General features: G+C 50.4%; 1 protein-coding gene across 1 annotated transcript; it reads left to right on the forward strand.

Annotated features, from left to right (window-relative positions):
- The first annotated feature begins 1,360 nt into the window (after positions 1 to 1,360).
- Gdf10 (growth differentiation factor 10) lies at positions 1,361 to 13,555 on the forward strand. The gene is made up of 3 exons (XM_052190159.1): positions 1,361 to 2,211; positions 9,888 to 10,822; positions 12,594 to 13,555. Exons 1-3 carry the CDS (start codon positions 1,905 to 1,907, stop codon positions 12,783 to 12,785), a joined length of 1,434 nt encoding a protein of 477 aa, XP_052046119.1. The 5' UTR covers positions 1,361 to 1,904; the 3' UTR covers positions 12,786 to 13,555.
- Positions 13,556 to 17,225: the final 3,670 nt, after the last annotated feature.

Below are 17,225 nucleotides of genomic sequence, written 5' to 3' on the forward strand. Positions count from 1 at the left end.
AAGTGTGGAATTGAAGGGGGTCCCGCCCCCTAACACAGAGAGGTTCTCAACCCATGAGTCGTGACCATTTTGAGAGTCTAATGACATTTTCAGGTGGTTCTGCTAAGACCATGTGAATGGAAAACAGATATTTATGTTACAATTCAAAACAGCAATGAAATTACAGTTAAGAAGTAATTTAGAAATAATTTTATGGTTGGGAGTTACCAAAACAGGAGGAACTGTATTAAAGGGTCACAGCATTTAGAATTTAAAGATTCCTTCATGTTTAGGTTCCTGGACTCCTTTCTAGCCTGCTAAATTCTGTGGACCCCTTCACTAAAGAATGTTTTTAAATACAAAAAATGAAAATGTCCCAAGTTAACAAAGAAAACCACCAGTACTGTAATATATAAAAAGTCTCTCTTTTTTTTATAAAAATGTCTTAAAGCCGCTCTGCAGCATAATAATGATGAATGTTCCATTTCATTAATTCCTTAATTAGAAGGACCCAAAAGTTGTAATTTCAATATAGTTTAAGGAAAAAATTTACTTTAGGAACTCTGGAACACCTTTCCTGTCAAATAAAAATATCCGACTAGTGTCTATCTGTGAAAAGCCACAACGCTAGCCACTGTGATTGCTCGCTTAGTCACATAACATTAGAAATTACATTGTTTCAGTTAAAGTTGGTAAAAATGGCCAGATTTCCTTGCCCTCCACCCCTCCACCCCCCCCACCCCCACCCCACCCCGCATCCCAGGACCCTAACTTTGCTAGAGTGGAGCACCTTGGACTGCCCTTCTGCCCCGTGCAGGGGTCAGCGACACCCTACATCCGCACTTCATCCACCGGGAACTCTTTTTCAAGAAAACCATGGGCTTTTTCTCCTCCCTCCCTGATGCTTTGAAACTTTTTATAAAGTAAATTGAAAGCATGTCCTTTTCCTTTTTTAGCAATCCTGTCCGAAGTTATCACGAACCTTCGATGTATTTCTTCAACAAGTGGACTCACTGTTGCCAAATAGGTCTGTTAAGCTGATAATTCTAATTTTGTGTTTTGATTAAGATCTTGCTTCCACCGACTTAGGTTGGCTGAGCTTTGGAAACACACACACACACACACACACACACACACACACACACCTTCTGATGTTAAATCGCAGGAGCTCCTGTTCCCAAGACTGCACCTTTGCATTTTGAGCACACACTAGCTCAGAGACAACTAGGCACACATGGCCTCTGGGGTCCTCATGGGGGAGCTGTCATCTTCCAACCACATAGCCATAGTATGCCATTGCAGGGACAACCCCGCAGGCGGGCCCCCCTCCAAAGCCCGCCCAGCCCCCGCGACGCCCTGGCTCAGCTGCAGGCAGCGACACTCCGGAGCCGACTGCGGGGCTGGTCTCCGGCTCTCGGCGGGGGAGCGGGGAGCGCGCCCGCCCACACCCACGGCCCCCACACTCGTGAGCGCACACCCAGGCGCGCGCACGCCTGCACACCGGGACGCACGCACAGCACATAGGGGCCACAGACGGGCTCTTGGCGGTGGTGAGTGGGGACACAGCCGGTTTCCCCTCGAGGGCGCTGTCCGCCACCCCGCCCCGCCCCGCCCCTCGAACTCGCCAGTCCCGGCGCCACTCCGTGGGCTGCAAAGTTTGCAGCGCGAGGCCGTCAAGGGAGCGCGCCAGCGCGGGCTCGACTGAGCTCCACGCGGCGGCTCCGGACAGCCGTGACCGCTGGCCCGGCGACGTGGATGCTCGGCTCACCGCGCTGCCACTGCGAGCCCATCCAGATACCTGGAGTCGGGTCATCATCCGGGCTGTCCCACACAGACACTCCAACCGCGGACGAGGTGCACAGCCAACACTGAGCCTTCTCTGTCAGTCCTGGGCTCAGACCCTTCACCACCACCGTCACTCAGCCATGGCTCCAGGTCCTGCTCGGATCAGCTTGGGGTCCCAGCTGCTGCCCATAGTGCCGCTGCTCCTGCTGCTGAGGGGCGCAGGCTGCGGCCACAGGGGCCCCTCATGGTCCTCACTGCCCTCGGCAGCTGACGGTATGCAGGGGAACACGGACCCCCAGCAGTCACCCGGGGACGCAGCAGCCGCTCTGGGCCCAGGCGCCCAGGACATGGTCGCTGTCCATATGCTCAGGCTCTATGAGAAGTACAACCGGAGAGGTGCTCCACCGGGAGGAGGCAACACGGTCCGAAGCTTCCGTGCCCGGCTGGGTAAGTAGAGGATGCACCTGGAGTCCTTATTCATCACTTCCCTTATCTGTCTTCCCTGTTCCTTTACTGCTTTCTTCTCCCTTCCTTTCTTGTATTGACTTTTAATTCATCCTTCCACTGACAATCCACTCAGTTCCCCCCTGTAGCAGGCCAGAGCTTCCCGTGGGGACACCAAAATGGTACTTGGTGGCAGACCTCCTGCCCCTGGGAGCTTGCACAACTGCTGGACAACGATCAGCATCTATCCAAGGCTTTAGGCACAGAGTGGAGACGGGCATGGGCTGAGGACCACCCGGGCCATAAGTTAGTTGTGCCAGCACTTGCTGTATGGGGGTCACGGGGAGCATGCTCAGAGGGGCACGAGGCAGCAGCCGTGGAAGCCAAGCACGGAGCCCTCGCACGGAGCATGATTCGGGGAGCAGGAAAGCAAAGAGCTCTGAGAGCCTGTGACCTCAGAACTGAAACCTTCAGAAGAAAGATTTCAGGAAAGGTCCAGAAGGACCTCGCCCCACTCCTGCCCCTTGCTCCACTTCACTCTCTTCACACCTAGGGCTGAGCTTGCCAGAGGCTCTCTCCGCCCTCTCCTTAGGGAAGGTGGCTCGGGCCCCTGCCCACAAACTTTGGGCTGAGAAGCCCTTGCAAGGCCTGGGCTAAGAGCAGAGGAAGTGAAGCCCGGAAGCAGGTGGTGAGAAGACCCTGGTTGTCATGGTGACTGCGCGTGGTTTCAGAATGCTGTTCCAGAAAATGTGGGCAGGGGTCTCCTGCAGTCCTATCTGGGAGGTGGCCGTTCCCCTGGAGAAAAATCCCTCAGTCCGCCGCCTTCTCTCCCAGGGTCGATAGGAACAACCCTCAGCCGGCTTTGAGGCTGAACTGTACAGCCTCGGAGCTTACCACCTGCTGCTCACTGGGTTCCATCTTGGCTTCCAATTCAGACACAACACGGGTAAGGGAACATCTCTTCCAAAGAGCACATCCTTCGTCATACCAGGATGTGTTCCTAGGTTCTAGGCCAACTCTGGCCTCCCTGGAACCTTTTATTCAGTACCTGGCATTCATTTCTGGAGAAGCATTATTAAAGCAAGCCACTTAAGAGACATTTGGCATGACTGAGATAAATCATTAAAACTATGTGGACTTGTTTGTACTCTATAAAATGGACAGTTCATAGCTGCATCTCCCTTTTGGGGTGGAAGAAAGATGAAATGGAATACTAATGTGAGTTCAGAGCCCTGGTCAGATTAAGTAATGCTTGGAGCAGAAAGCACTGTGATCGGTGCTTTGTGTTCATATGGGCTTGAACTTGACCTTTGTTGCCCATTAACTCTTGTCCCTGGAACCTGGCATGGCAAAGAGAAAGGTCACCGGGGTCACCACTGCAAGAAGTGAGCATATGCACTGGGCGCAAACATCTGCTGCAGTTCAGTTATGGAGGCGTTCAATTCTGTCTGTTTTCACCAAACCAAGGTGATGATACTTCCTAGTACAAAATAATAGTGAACGTTTTAATGGCCTGGGGACTGCACCTTAAACCCAGCACTCCCATTTTTCAGATAAGGACAGAAAGACAGAACAGGGGAGAAAGCTGTTGCACATATGGGGCAGTGACAACTGTTCCCACTGCTACCCTCTCTCCATCAGAACTAAGCGCAGAGCCTGGGTGGAAGAGACGGGTTTAAGAAATCAGAATTCTGGTGCAGCCCTGAAGTGTCTGAAAGTACCCTTTCATTTGGATCCCTGATACAAACTAAAGAGTCAATTCCAGCTTCCAGTTACTGGCTATGTGCTATGGGACATATCACCTCCCTGTTCTGAGCATGTTTTCTTGTGTGTGTGTAGACAGGGTGAGAGGTGACTGGAAGGTAGGTGTGTGCCTGGCATTGGGTCGGGGTTTGTACCTTGCCTAGACTCATCTACATTGCTTTATAATTAGTCTCAGATGCTCCTGCCGCTTGATCTGGAGATCCGTCTGTGGGGTGTTATGAGCAGAGCACAGACCCCTTGCCAGGGCCCTGATCCTGGAGCCCCAGACTCCACATCATCAACAGGTTTCTTTTGCCTCCCTGGGGTAGCATCTACTCCCAAAACCTGTAACAGCTGCTTCACCCTCATCTGCAGGACGCCCAGGTTCTGAGTGTGAGCTACCACCAAGTCTGTTGGCAGCACCCAGTTCTCAGACCCCGCCAAGGGACAGCACTTCTCAGGACTTCTAAGTGTTTCTTTCCACTGCTAAATCAATCGTGACTAACTGATAACTGTTTTAAAGGAACTCAGAAATGGCAAGTACTCTGAACAGTTCCTGGTATGTGCTCATTCTCAATTTATTAGCTTTTAGCTATGATCACACCAGCTCTCCTCGCCCTCTTCCACTCCTCCATGAAGTGCACTTTGTTCCCCATTAGCCCAATTTTGTGGAGGGAAAGCCTTTGAGCCTGGCTGTAAGGGTTTAAGTTAGACCACCATTTACCTCCACACTCAAATCTGTGTTTAATCCCAAGCTTGACACCGCCAATGTCACACCAAACTAGTCTTCTTGATCGCCCAAAAATACACAGCTGTCAAAACCACCAAGCCAAACTCATTTCATTCTCCAGTGCATTAATCCTAGTTCTGTTACTGTAGCAAAAATACCAGGAGTTGAGTGACTTGTCAGGAGGAGCAGGATTTATCCAGCTCATGTTCAGAGGCTGAAAGGCTAATGGTTCTGGTGGTAAAGCCTGGAGTTATGTCGCAGTGTAACAGATGCATCCAGGCTGGAAGAGTTGCGAGAAGGACTGATCAGGAAGCAAGACAGAGAACCAGAAAGCAGGGTGGGGGGGCAGGTAGCCTTTAGCCAGGTGTGACAGCCCCTTCCTTGGGAACTAAGTAGGTTCTCATGAGAGAAGTATCTTCAGCGACCTAATGATTACCCATTAGATCCTACCTCCTAAAGAGTCCAGAACCCATAAATACTGCCACACTGAAGACCAAATGTCCTTCCTTTGGGGACAAACCAAATCCAAATCATATCATGGGGCATTTCCTGAGCAATTCATTGGGAGGACACACAGATGAATAGAATATTGGTTTCACCCCAAATAGCTCATGAGGAACCGAAGAATAAGGCGGTGGGACAGATGTGATAGGGCAATGACAGGCTAAGGGTGCTCAACAGGGTCCCCAAAGGTAGCACTGACAGGAAGAGGATAGGGAGGTTTTCACAGCCAGAGAAGACCTCAGCAAGCTAACGGGAGGGTGGGCTATAGAGGTGAAGTAGTCCATTTGTAGTGGAGCTGTTTGATATTTGGTTAGGAGGACATGGGGGAGCAGAGATGCAGGTTGCAGGCAAACCCGGAGAGCCTTAATTTTGCCTGTTGAGAATGGAATGATATCCAACATGTGGCCCTGAGGGGGCAGAGGGCAGAGAGAAAGGGAAGGAGTGGGCAAAAGAAGAGGAGGGAGAGAGAAGCCATTTATTTTTTTAAAGGTATAATAACAAGCATAAGCTATTCCTAATCACATATGCAAAGAGAAGCAGAGTTAAAATAGAATTCTGTAGAATCATTCAAGTCATACACATACACACAAAAAATGCACATATGGCTACAGACATATGCACACATGTAGCCAGGCGTGTGGCCGTTAACCTAATAGGTTGTATTTTCTGCATGCAAGTATTCCCAGCTACCACTGACCTTGAGGTATCTATTGTTCCCGTTGGTCTCTGCAGTTCTTCCCAGGAAATGGTCTCTATGTGTGGGTTTTGCCGAGGTTCTTTACATAGTGGGGATATTAACCCTTTATTTCTCATAGGTGATGCTTTTGAAGCGTGTGTGTGACATTGAGAGTTGACAATTATAAGGTAACCATTACACTTGAGGCCAGGGGAGAAGGAAGCCATGATGCAATGGTTGCAGCATCTACAAAGGCTACAGTGACTGGGGTCGCTGTGAAGTCCAAAGGGAGGAAGGAAGAGAGAGAATTCTCCGCCTCTGTTGGAGAGTTAGATGGCCTATAAGGCCTTCTACTCAGAAAGACCCTCAAACAGATACCCAACACAGGCCTAGCCTGCTTCTCTGCTAACAAGAGACTGACCCTCTACTTCCTACCTTCACCTCGCTTTGAAGTTCGCATCTTCTGCCTGGTGTGCCTGCTCTCTTGGGCACAACATGACAACAGACAGAGAACACTGTGGAGCAAAGGGCATGCGTTTCCGGTGAGGAACACCTGAAGACTCACCTGACTCTCCTCTCAGCAGCTATAGGACATTGTTAGGCTACTTACCTGTCTCTCTGGTGAGGCAAGAGCTCCCCCCTTGTTAACTGAAGCAGTCGGACCACTCTGCCCCTGCCCTGCAAGTGACCCTACAGCATAGGCTGTGCACTAGGAGTCCCATTCTTCACATCTGTCTCTGAGAGCAGCTCTTGGGCTTGTGCTAGGATCTACAGATACCCCACGAAGCCCATGTCCTCTCCAGAACTGTGTTCTGGAAAGATATATGGTATCAAACAGATACACAACAGGACGTTAGGGATGCCCTGGAGACAAGGCCAGGGTAGACAGTGCTGAGTGGGTCTTCAGCTATAGGAGCCAAAGGGTGACACCATATAAGCAGAGGTCTGGAGGAGGCAGAGCAATGAAGGCGAAGGTACCATTCCTGACACATGGTACTCGGAGGAAGGCCCGGAGAACGGACCTGGGGTAGGGAGGAGAGAAGTAGTTGGGATGGTTGACAGGAACCTTGAGTGGGGACTTGGTAAAGGATGGAGTAGTTAGGTGGCAGGACCTGAACAGGAGAGGTGTGCACTTTGAATATTCTCACAATCTGGTACCTTGCTTAAGTCTCTGTAAAGTCTTAATGTGACCGGACCCTGAGATTAATTACGCTCATTGTCATTCTGTGTTCCCAAGAGGCTTCCAAGCACCTCTGACTGCCTTTGTCTAGACTCCAAGCACCACACAGCTTAGCCAGAGTAGACCTTTTGCGAATGTGTATTGGGAAACGGGATGGATACACAGAGGAAACAAGGAGGGAGGGCATCTTCTCATTGGCTGTGAGGCAGGAGCCACAAGGCTGCCGCACGGTGTATAAGGCAGAGGGGCTTCTCTTCTTGCTTTCTCCTTGGCTCCCTATGCCCCCCCCCCCACCTAGCTGGAATCATTAGAGATGCTCCGACTGTCAGCCACACCCTGGAGCTTCTGACTTGCATGCATGCAGGCAAATGCATGCGTGAACCCCCACTCTGGGGATTGCGGGGACCCATCTGAACCTCAGCATCTCCCACAAGGGAGTTGCCCAGTGAGGGCTGAGCTCCCTCTGCCCAAATGCATCCAAACCAAGTGTAGTAGAATCCTCCCTCCCTCTCGCCGGGCCTATGCAGGGCCCTCCCCTCTCTGGATCAATGAGCAGGATAATTAACAAAGCGATACTCAAAGGCAAGCACAAGCTGTCAGGTCAGATGTTACAGAGACCAAGCGGTCGTGAGCGTGTATGCGTTTGTATAGAAATCTCTTGCTCTGGCATCCTTGATCTTTTAAAGGAAAATTCCAGGGGAGTACCTTTGTGGACCCCTGGCCGTAAGCATACGGCATGAGCCATTTCTTTAACCCTCCAAGGATCAAATTAGCTGAGGATTCTAGTCTCCCTAGAAGAGTAACGAAAGAAAGTGTGATGTTCTCCTCTGGGGCCCGGAGCTTGTTATCTAGGGTGTTTCCCAGCTTAGGGGTGTGCACTGCAGTTAGTGAGCTTCCCTGCTCACAGAGCAGTGACCAGGAGGCAGAAGGTGACACAGGCTCACCCCTTGCTGTCTACATGCCCGCCATGCAGGAGCCCCATGGCCAAGAGCAGGCAGACGGGCCTGAAGTTTCCAGCTAGGCAGTTCTACACACACACCTTGTCTGAGGTGAGTATTTCTCTAACTTCCCCAATATTCATACCACACACACACACACACACACACACACACGCACACACACACGCGCACACACGCACACACACACACACACACACACACGCACATGCACACGCACACATGCCTGTTAGGAGGTAGGACCCCCCACATCACAGCACTCAAAGCCACAGAGTTCCAAAATGCCAGGTTTAAATCCTCAGGACAAAATATCCACGTAGTGAGTCAATTTGGGGAGAATTTTTAAATGTGTAATGTTTCATTATTACTTTCTGTTTATGGGTGCGTGTCTATACATGAGCGTGTGTGTGTCTTGTGCTCAAGGTGACCAGAGGAGGGCTTTAAATCTCATGGAAGTGAAGTTACAGACAGTGGTGAGCTATTGTTTGGGCGCCGGGATCCGAACCAGGGTCCTCTGCAAGAGCAACAAGGGTTCTTAACCACCGAACACCTTTCCAGCTCTAAGCCAGTGATTCTTGAGAAATAATCCCAGCTCATCCTCTGCAGATGGGTGTCATACAGACCGATCTGCATCTTGGGGAGTATAACACCCCCTCGGTACACGCCTTCTGGGCTTACAAGCTCTGGTCCTCTCCCGGCTGTACCAAGCAGGTAGAACTTTGGTTGGAGAAGATGGAGGAAGTGCACCCAGCTGCTTTGGTCTTCTCCTGGTCTTCAGTGACCAAGATGGAAATGACAAAAGACCTTCTCTCCCCTTCTGAAACCTAGAGAGCACTTCCTCATGGCAGAGAGTTTACCTTGCTGTCAGGGCTGGGGTGATGCAGGTGGCCCTGGGGAAGGGCGAGCCTGGGGGAGCCAGGGGAGAAGCAACGGGCTCCCAGCTGCCTCTGGAAAGCAGGGGTAGAAGCTTTCTCCAGACGCACAGCAGATGTGTCTGCTGAGTGTGCCTGGTCCTCCTCAGCTTGGGTTTGCGTCTCCACAGGGCAGTGTGAGCCTTGACGTGGAGTGGCATACTGTTGTCTCCGTACTGCTCTCTCCTTGTAAGAACACTTTTTTGTTGTTGTTTGCTTTTTGTCAAGACAGAGTCTCACTATGTAGCTCTGACTGTCCTGAAATTCACTATGTAAACCAGGCTGGCCTCAAATCCACCTACTTCTGTCTCCCAAATGCTGAATAATAATAATAATTAATAATAATAATAATAATAATAATAATAATGTTTAAGTCCTGGGACATAACAAACACCGAACTACTGCTTTTAATCTTATATTTCCTTAAGAGGTGCGAAAATTACAGCAAGAAAAAAGTGACAATCTTCTATTTCACCTCATTTAGAAGCGTGATCACACTCCACAGAAGTTGTCTTTAGAGACTGCATAGCACAGGCACTGTGCAAATACCTGAGGCAGGTCCTGTAACTAACCCAAGCTATCATGAGCTCTTAGTGAAGTTGTCAGTGACACTCATTTGCTCTTTGACAGCCAATGGTAGGCAAGCAGGGAACAGCGGGAGCTTTAGTGTCTTATATACACTTGATCATCACCCCCTCCTTCCCTCCCCCTTCTCGCTCTGCTTCTCCTCTCCCTCCATTTCTCCCTATTTCATCTTGATTCCTCTCAACAGGATGAAGACCATCCCCTCCTTTTGGATCTCAGTGGTGCAAGTTTATCGAGGGTCCCTTCAGTGTGAGGACTGCAGGGCGAGGGGGGGTGGGTGAGGGGGGAGAAGAGAAGTCAGCCCGGCTAGAGTGCTGTGTCAGTAGGAATTGTTTTCCTTTCCCAGTTCTGGGCAGAAACCCAAAACAGGTTGTGGTTTGTCTTTCCCTTGCAGAAGTGATCGACCAGAAGCCTGTGTATTTCTTCAACCTGACTTCCATGCAAGACTCAGAAATGATCCTCACAGCCACCTTCCATTTCTACTCAGAACCTCCGCGGTGGCCCCGGGCTCGTGAGGTATTCTGCAAGCCCCGAGCTAAGAATGCGTCCTGCCGCCTCCTGACCCCAGGTCTGCCTGCACGCTTACACCTCGTCTTCCGCAGTCTCTCGCAGAACACCGCCACCCAGGGGCTGCTCCGCGGGGCCATGGCCCTGACAACTCCACCACGTGGCCTGTGGCAAGCAAAGGACATCTCCTCGATCATCAAGGCAGCCCGAAGGGATGGCGAGTTGCTTGTCTCTGCTCAGCTGGATTCTGGGGAGAAAGACCCCGGAGTGCCACGGCCCAGTTCCCACATGCCCTATATCCTTGTCTACGCCAATGACCTGGCCATCTCGGAGCCCAACAGCGTAGCAGTGACGCTACAGAGATACGACCCATTTCCAGCTGGAGACTTTGAGCCTGGAGCGGCCCCCAACAGCTCAGCTGATCCCCGCGTGCGCAGGGCGGCTCAGGTGTCTAAGCCCCTGCAAGACAATGAACTGCCAGGGCTGGACGAGAGACCAGCGCCTGCCCTGCATGCCCAGCATTTCCACAAGCACGAGTTCTGGTCCAGTCCTTTCCGGGCACTGAAACCCCGCACCGGGCGCAAAGACCACCGCAAGAAGAAGGACCAGGATACATTCGCCGCCGCCCCCTCTCAGGTGCTGGACTTTGATGAGAAGACGATGCAGAAAGCCAGGAGGCGGCAGTGGGATGAGCCTCGGGTCTGCTCCAGGAGGTACCTGAAGGTGGATTTTGCAGACATCGGGTGGAATGAATGGATCATCTCACCCAAATCCTTTGACGCCTACTACTGCGCTGGGGCCTGCGAGTTCCCCATGCCCAAGGTACTACTTCTACATCCTTATCTTGTCTCAGCCTAACGTGGCTCGGTCCCAACTGGCTGCCCCTCTACCTGCCTGACCTGTTTTATCACTTACAAAATGGAGATGATGCAGCTCCTGTCTGCAGAGGTAGAAACAAAGAGATACCTCCATAATCTGTTAGGATTTATTTGGCTCCCTGGCACTTTTTTAAGTGTTGGCTTTGATTTTCATTTCATATTTTATTTTATTTTTCTGAGACAGTGTCTCTGCATGTATCCCAGGCTGGCTTCAGCCTTCCTGTTTAGCTCTCTCACCCCCAGTTTTCTGGGATTGGAGACATGTTCCACTATACCTTGCTTTGAATTTGAGGTTTTAAAAGCAAGGCATCTCTTCCCTATAAGTGGAAAGGGAGGGGCTCACGGCATACTCAGAGATTGAGTCAGTGCTGCCCCCTGGTGGACAAGTCAGGTATCCAACGTTTGGACCAGGGCTCTCCTGTTTAGCCTGACCCAGGAGCACTGACCCCAGTCATCAGATTGCTTTGAGTCCGTGGCTCGTCCAGTGAGCTGTCCCTGGCTTGGTACATTCGATGGGCCAGCCAACCTCCACAGTGCACAGCAATCTGGAAGATACATAGTCCCAGACTGTTTTATCTTCTTGGACCTGAGCTTTTACCTTCCCCCAGGCTGAGTTAACTCCATCCATCCATCCCCCTGCAACAGCCTGTGTTGCAGTAGGCTAGCCCTGTCAAACCTCAGCACCCGCAACAGTTTCTATCTCAGTTAACTCTGCACAATCCTCTGTGGTAAGTCTTCCGAAAAAGAAAGTCAGTTAGTTCATAAATCCAATTTGAACCTCAATAAACAGACCGAGTGGGAAACCCCGGACTCAGAGGTGGGCCATGTAATCTGTCTGGAATTAAGGGGCTTTTCCTCGTCCAGGCATGCGCAGGAGAGAGGGAGGGAGGCAGCTGGCAGAGAGAGAATCTGCTGAAGGGCTTTGCGTGGGACCAGGACAGATGTGGGCTCACAGCTGCTGCTTTATCTGCCTGGCCTGCTGCCTCTCCACCTTCAGAACGGCAGCCGCGCCCCACATGTGCAGGTGCTCTTACCCTCCCCTTGCTGCCTCCCCTCTCCTGCAACAGTGTAAGACTTCTTGTCAGCGGCAGCTCTGGTCAGCCAGCCAAGAGCCAAAGACCTGGCTGTCTGTGTTCAACTTTTCAGAGATGCCCACTGTCTCCAAGCCAGACCACTTCCTATGTGAGACGTCTTGAGCACGCTTCTTAGCCATTTTAATTCGTGGTATCCATGCCAGTACAGTGAAGGTCATGTTGTCAGTATAAATTAAAAAGCTATCAAAAGGAGATGCCTGAAGGCTGCACCTGTCACCCCACGTCAAACACATAATGACAAGCCTGTCTGTGGCCCGTGCCACACCAAACATATCATTTTGGTTTTAACCATTGTCACTCTGGAGGTATGTATGTCTGCTGGCTGCGTGAGACACAGTTCTAGGCTTTCCCTTACAAAAGCCTCCTTCCAGCTCCAGGTGCTCCTAGCAGGCGCCCCCAAGTGGCCAGTTTCATATAGCAGCTAAAATGGCCCATTCAGACTAGAATAAATGGGCAGATCTAAGAGCACTAGGACTGTACCTGTGGCAGTTTCAGAGGAAACACATCCGCTCTGGGCAGAGGCCATTTCTTACAGAAGGGGAAGAGGCCACCCCTTACATGGCCTCTTTCCAGAAGCATCGATAAACCGCGTGCTCTGAACCGTCTTTTCTCGTCCTGCAGATTGTCCGCCCATCCAACCATGCCACCATCCAGAGCATCGTCAGAGCTGTGGGCATTGTCCCCGGCATCCCAGAGCCATGCTGTGTTCCAGACAAGATGAACTCCCTTGGAGTCCTTTTCCTGGATGAGAATCGGAATGTGGTTCTGAAGGTGTACCCCAATATGTCTGTAGAGACCTGTGCCTGTCGGTAAGAAGGCTTCAGGGTAGAAGGCAGACCTGCCTCACCCCTGCCCTGCCCTGTAATCTTGGAGCCAGGACTTGACTCCGGGAGGTTCCAGGTGCTAGACAGCTTATAGGCAGCCCCGCTGGGACCCAGAAAGATCTGTCCACCACGCTGCGGTTCTTCCTTTCTTCTGTGCTGGTGGTGACTCTGCAAAGACGTTTTAAGTTCCTGGAAGAAATCTGGAATTAACGGTGGTCTGCAATTTGCCCACCATCCCTGCCCACATTTTTCAAGGCCTAGAAATAATGTGTGTCCTCAAATGTCAACTCTGGGCATTTGTCCTCTCAAAACCTGGGAAGACTATCCGAATCTTGGAACACTCCCCCATGGCAATTTAAATGCTTATTTTAAAACCCTCAAGCTACATACTAAAAGCATGCCCAAACCATGGCATGGGTGGGTATTTTCCCTTACATTTCACTACACATGCTTTTATACATGCAATACGCACATGTAATCAGAATGGATTTCTTCTTTTAATATATGTATTTTTTGTTTCAAAGCAAAAATGGAGAGAGTTGACCCCATCCCCCACAGAGGTAATAGTGCAAGTTAGGTGTGGGTTGTTTAAACATATGTATGGAAATAGTACATACCGTAATATGTTGGAATACTAAAAAAGTAACCAAGATTTTATATTTTTGTAAATTATACTTTGTATACTGTAGATTGTGAGAGTTCTGTGTTTTTATGGGAAGCTAATAAATTAAAGGTACAGTGGTATCTGGAAAAACTGAATGTCACCATTCCAAATTATCGATTATTCCCTCATCCAGTCTGTAAATCCCTACCCTGGGCTAGCAGTAAAATGAAATGTGGTTCCAGGTGGCACCGATACTGTCCTAGAGTTTCCTCATATCCCTAACCTAGTTGATTGGCAGGTGTCTGTGGCAACTTTTGTATTAAGTGACAGGAACAGGTCAGTGAGATAAAAGCAGGAGATTTGACATACGCAGTTAGGGACTATCTCAGGAGCTCCACAGTTCAACCGGAACCGGAAGGGCCAGATGATCTCCTTTGTGTGTTTGTAGAATGCGCAGTTGTCTCCCAGCATCCCTGTCCCCAAGGGCCACCCCACATGACTCTACTATGAACAGCATTGGTGTGATATTTGCTTTCCTTACAGTGGTTATTCCAGAAGTCCAGGGTTGGGCAATTGTTAAGGAGAACATAGGTGCAGTCTGAGACAGACGCGCCACAATCCCTTCAGCCAGGGATAGGGGCACAGCATTGGCCAGGAAGCTCACCACAGAGACCGACAGCTGCCAAGGCTCGCTAAGAAGGAAGCGAGCTGAGAAGCAGCTGAGGCTGCTGAATTCAATACTCTCTCGAAGGTAGTGATCCCGGAAATGTAGGTGAGGCAAGGAAGGCGACAAGGAACTGTGCGTACCACCCCTCACCCAACCGCACATCCATCTGGGACTGGGCGCCGCTCTGCTGTTTGCAAAAACCTTCAGTGAGTCCGGCTTCAGGGAAGGGGAGATGAATGGGCAGCAGCTTCTGCTTCCGGCCTGCCCCTCCATGAACTGCCGCCCTCCGACCCCTTGGCCCTCTGCTCAGGAGGCCCCAGCGGCGGCCGGCATGGGAAGGATGCACTGGCAGCACTGTGGTCTGGGTGAACTGCAAGCGAATCCAGAAGGGGTAAGTGGAAGAGACATAAAGGGGACTTGGTGGATCTGTCCGCATCCTCGCATCCATCCTCTGTGGTGCTCCACGAGCCCTAGGACACGTGCATACACAGATATTCATGCCCGTTAGGCAGACGAGGAAGGACCGCGACCAGCACGCATGCTACCTTAGTCCCTCGTCCCTGGTGGGAAGCACGTGGAGCTAAGTGAGTCCTTCCGAGCTGTTATAGGTGGTGTGGACGTCTCAAGCTGACCCGCAGACCTGGTGCTTCGCTTGCCCTGTCAAACACTGTTGGCACATGGTGGAAGATAATTATGTGAATAGCGAAATAAATTAATGCCAGGGCTTGAAATGGCTCTGTCCTTTCTTCCAAATATTAGATTCTGCTTGGCCTTCCTCACTCGGTTTTCTTTTTTCCTCATTGAACTGCTTTCTCCTTTCTCACAGCCATGACATCTTCATTTAGCTCTTTCTGACATTTATAATTTCTGGGAGACCACTGGGATTCTCAAAAACCTGCAGCCTCTCCAAGTCTTTGTCTCTAGATGTCTGGGATGAGTCGGGGCAACCTGAGAGGCTCTGACTGAGATCCAGACGTGGGCAGGCCCGAGAAGGATGCACAGTACTCAGGGGGTCCTGCACACTGGAAAATGACTGGCAATCCCCACTCTGCAGTGCAAGGAGCTAGTGCCATCGCTGGACACCTCTAACTTATGAAGCAGACTCTTTTTCTGATGTAGCATCTCAGAACACATCACTGAGGACACCTCTCTCTTCCCTGCAGCTCTTGAGAGATAAACCATGCCCGACTGTTCCAAGGAACAAAGATACATCCCCATAGGAGCTGCATGGAGTTGCCAGAGGCAGGGGGAGCTGGGACTGAGAACCTGCTTCCAGTTGACCCATGATAAACACGGGGCCACTGGCCTAGCCTGAGACAGGGCCCAGACAGCACGCTGCTGAGAACTGCAGTTCTGAAAGTGTGGTTCTCAAACCAGCCACACCTAAGAACTGGTCAGAAACGCAGAGACTCAGAATAGATCAGGAAGCTGTGTGATCCCAGCAGGCCATTCTGATGCACGTGCTTACACTTGTACAATAAATACGCCTTTATTTGCTCATGGTCATGTGATTTTCAGGCTCTCTCTCTCTCTCTCTCTCTCTCTCTCTCTCTCTCTCTTCTCCCCCTCTCCCCTCTCCCTCCCTCCCCCCCACCCCCCCCCCCGCGCGCGCGCGCGCGCGCGTCTGTGTGTGTGTGTGTGTGTGTGTGTATGGTGCATTGTTGCTAAGCATTTGCTCTAAGCACAGAAGTTTTGATGAAAGAGGAGAATTGTATGCCTTACAAAGTGAAACATGAAAAACCAGCTGTCCCTCAGAATAAGTAGGTGATAGGTTTCAGGGTTCCCCTACCTATACCAAAATCTGAGGATAGTTAAATCTCATTTATGAAATGGCCAGGAGAGATGACTTAGCAGATAAGAGCACTCGCTGCTCCTTCAGAGGAGCTAAATTCAGTTGCTATCACCCATGTCAGACAGCTCACAATTGCCTCTAACTTCAGTTCCTCGGTGTCTGGCACCCTCTCTGCCCTCTGGGCACCTGCACTTACATCACACACACACACACACACACACACACACACACATACACACACACACGTACACACGTACATGTAAAGAAAAACAAATCTTTTTAAAAAGTGTAAAACAACAACAAAGAAATGCAGAAATGAAAAAATGCATGTTCCTCTGATCAAATCATTATATTGTGTATGAATTAAAATACTACATTGCATCTTACAGATATATGCAATTTCTATGTGTCCATTGAAAGTCAAAATACGTTTTAAAATAAAATAAAATTGCACCAAGTTGTGTTGTTTAGGGGGAAATTAGGGAATATTGTCCTGCATACACAGTAAGGCTGCAGGGGTTTGTTTTTTTTTTTCAGTTGTTTTTAACCCCAGGGTGACAATGTCTAAGGATGTAGAATCCATAGACATGGGGTAGGCAGCTCTGTAGGTTAGCACATTGGTTGACACATAGTGAATGTTAAATATTTGAATAAGTAAATAGAGTTACTCAACTCCTTTTCATTGAGGACTCAAGCAGTCGGATGACAGGAGGGAGCCTAGGGCAAGATTAGACTTGAGTGACAGACACAAGAGGCGGGGAAGGGGACACCAGCTCAAATGAGCATCCGCAGCTTGGGGAGTAGACCCAACACTGGAGAAACTCCGTTATCTGTGAAGCTTGTGTCTCCAGATGTCGGTGAAATAGAATAGACTTAAATTGAACCCTCATTTCAGTGCTGTGGTGCACAGCTCACGGCCTGGGCTTGCCAGCCGGTTTCCTCCCGGTCTCCCCGCCAGGCCACCTCTTACCCCCCTTCATGCACCAACATCAAATGCTCTCCTCCAGCCAAGTCCAGCTCTTCCTTCTTAGCTGACCCCACTGTTGGCCTCTCCCCTTCTCTGAAGACCCGTCCTCAGGCCCTCCCACCTCTGCCCAGACATCTGTAAATGTCTCCGTCATAGCGGCACCATCTCCATTCTGACTACAGAAGCAGCATCAGGCACAGGCATCTAGTGGCACTGGTGGTACTTTACAGATTATGGACAGGGACCGAGGTACTCATTGGAGTACTTCAGACCAGACGCTTGGTTTCACCAAGATTCTGATCTTGTGCTCTGTAAAAGCAGAGCCAAATCTGAAGCGCCTCAAAGCCTGGATATTGGCCTGATGAACTACTCTCTAAGATGCCTTTCTTCTAGAGGGTG

Source organism: Apodemus sylvaticus, chromosome 8 (assembly GCF_947179515.1).
Source record: "Apodemus sylvaticus chromosome 8, mApoSyl1.1, whole genome shotgun sequence".
Taxonomy (NCBI): Eukaryota; Metazoa; Chordata; class Mammalia; order Rodentia; family Muridae; genus Apodemus; species Apodemus sylvaticus.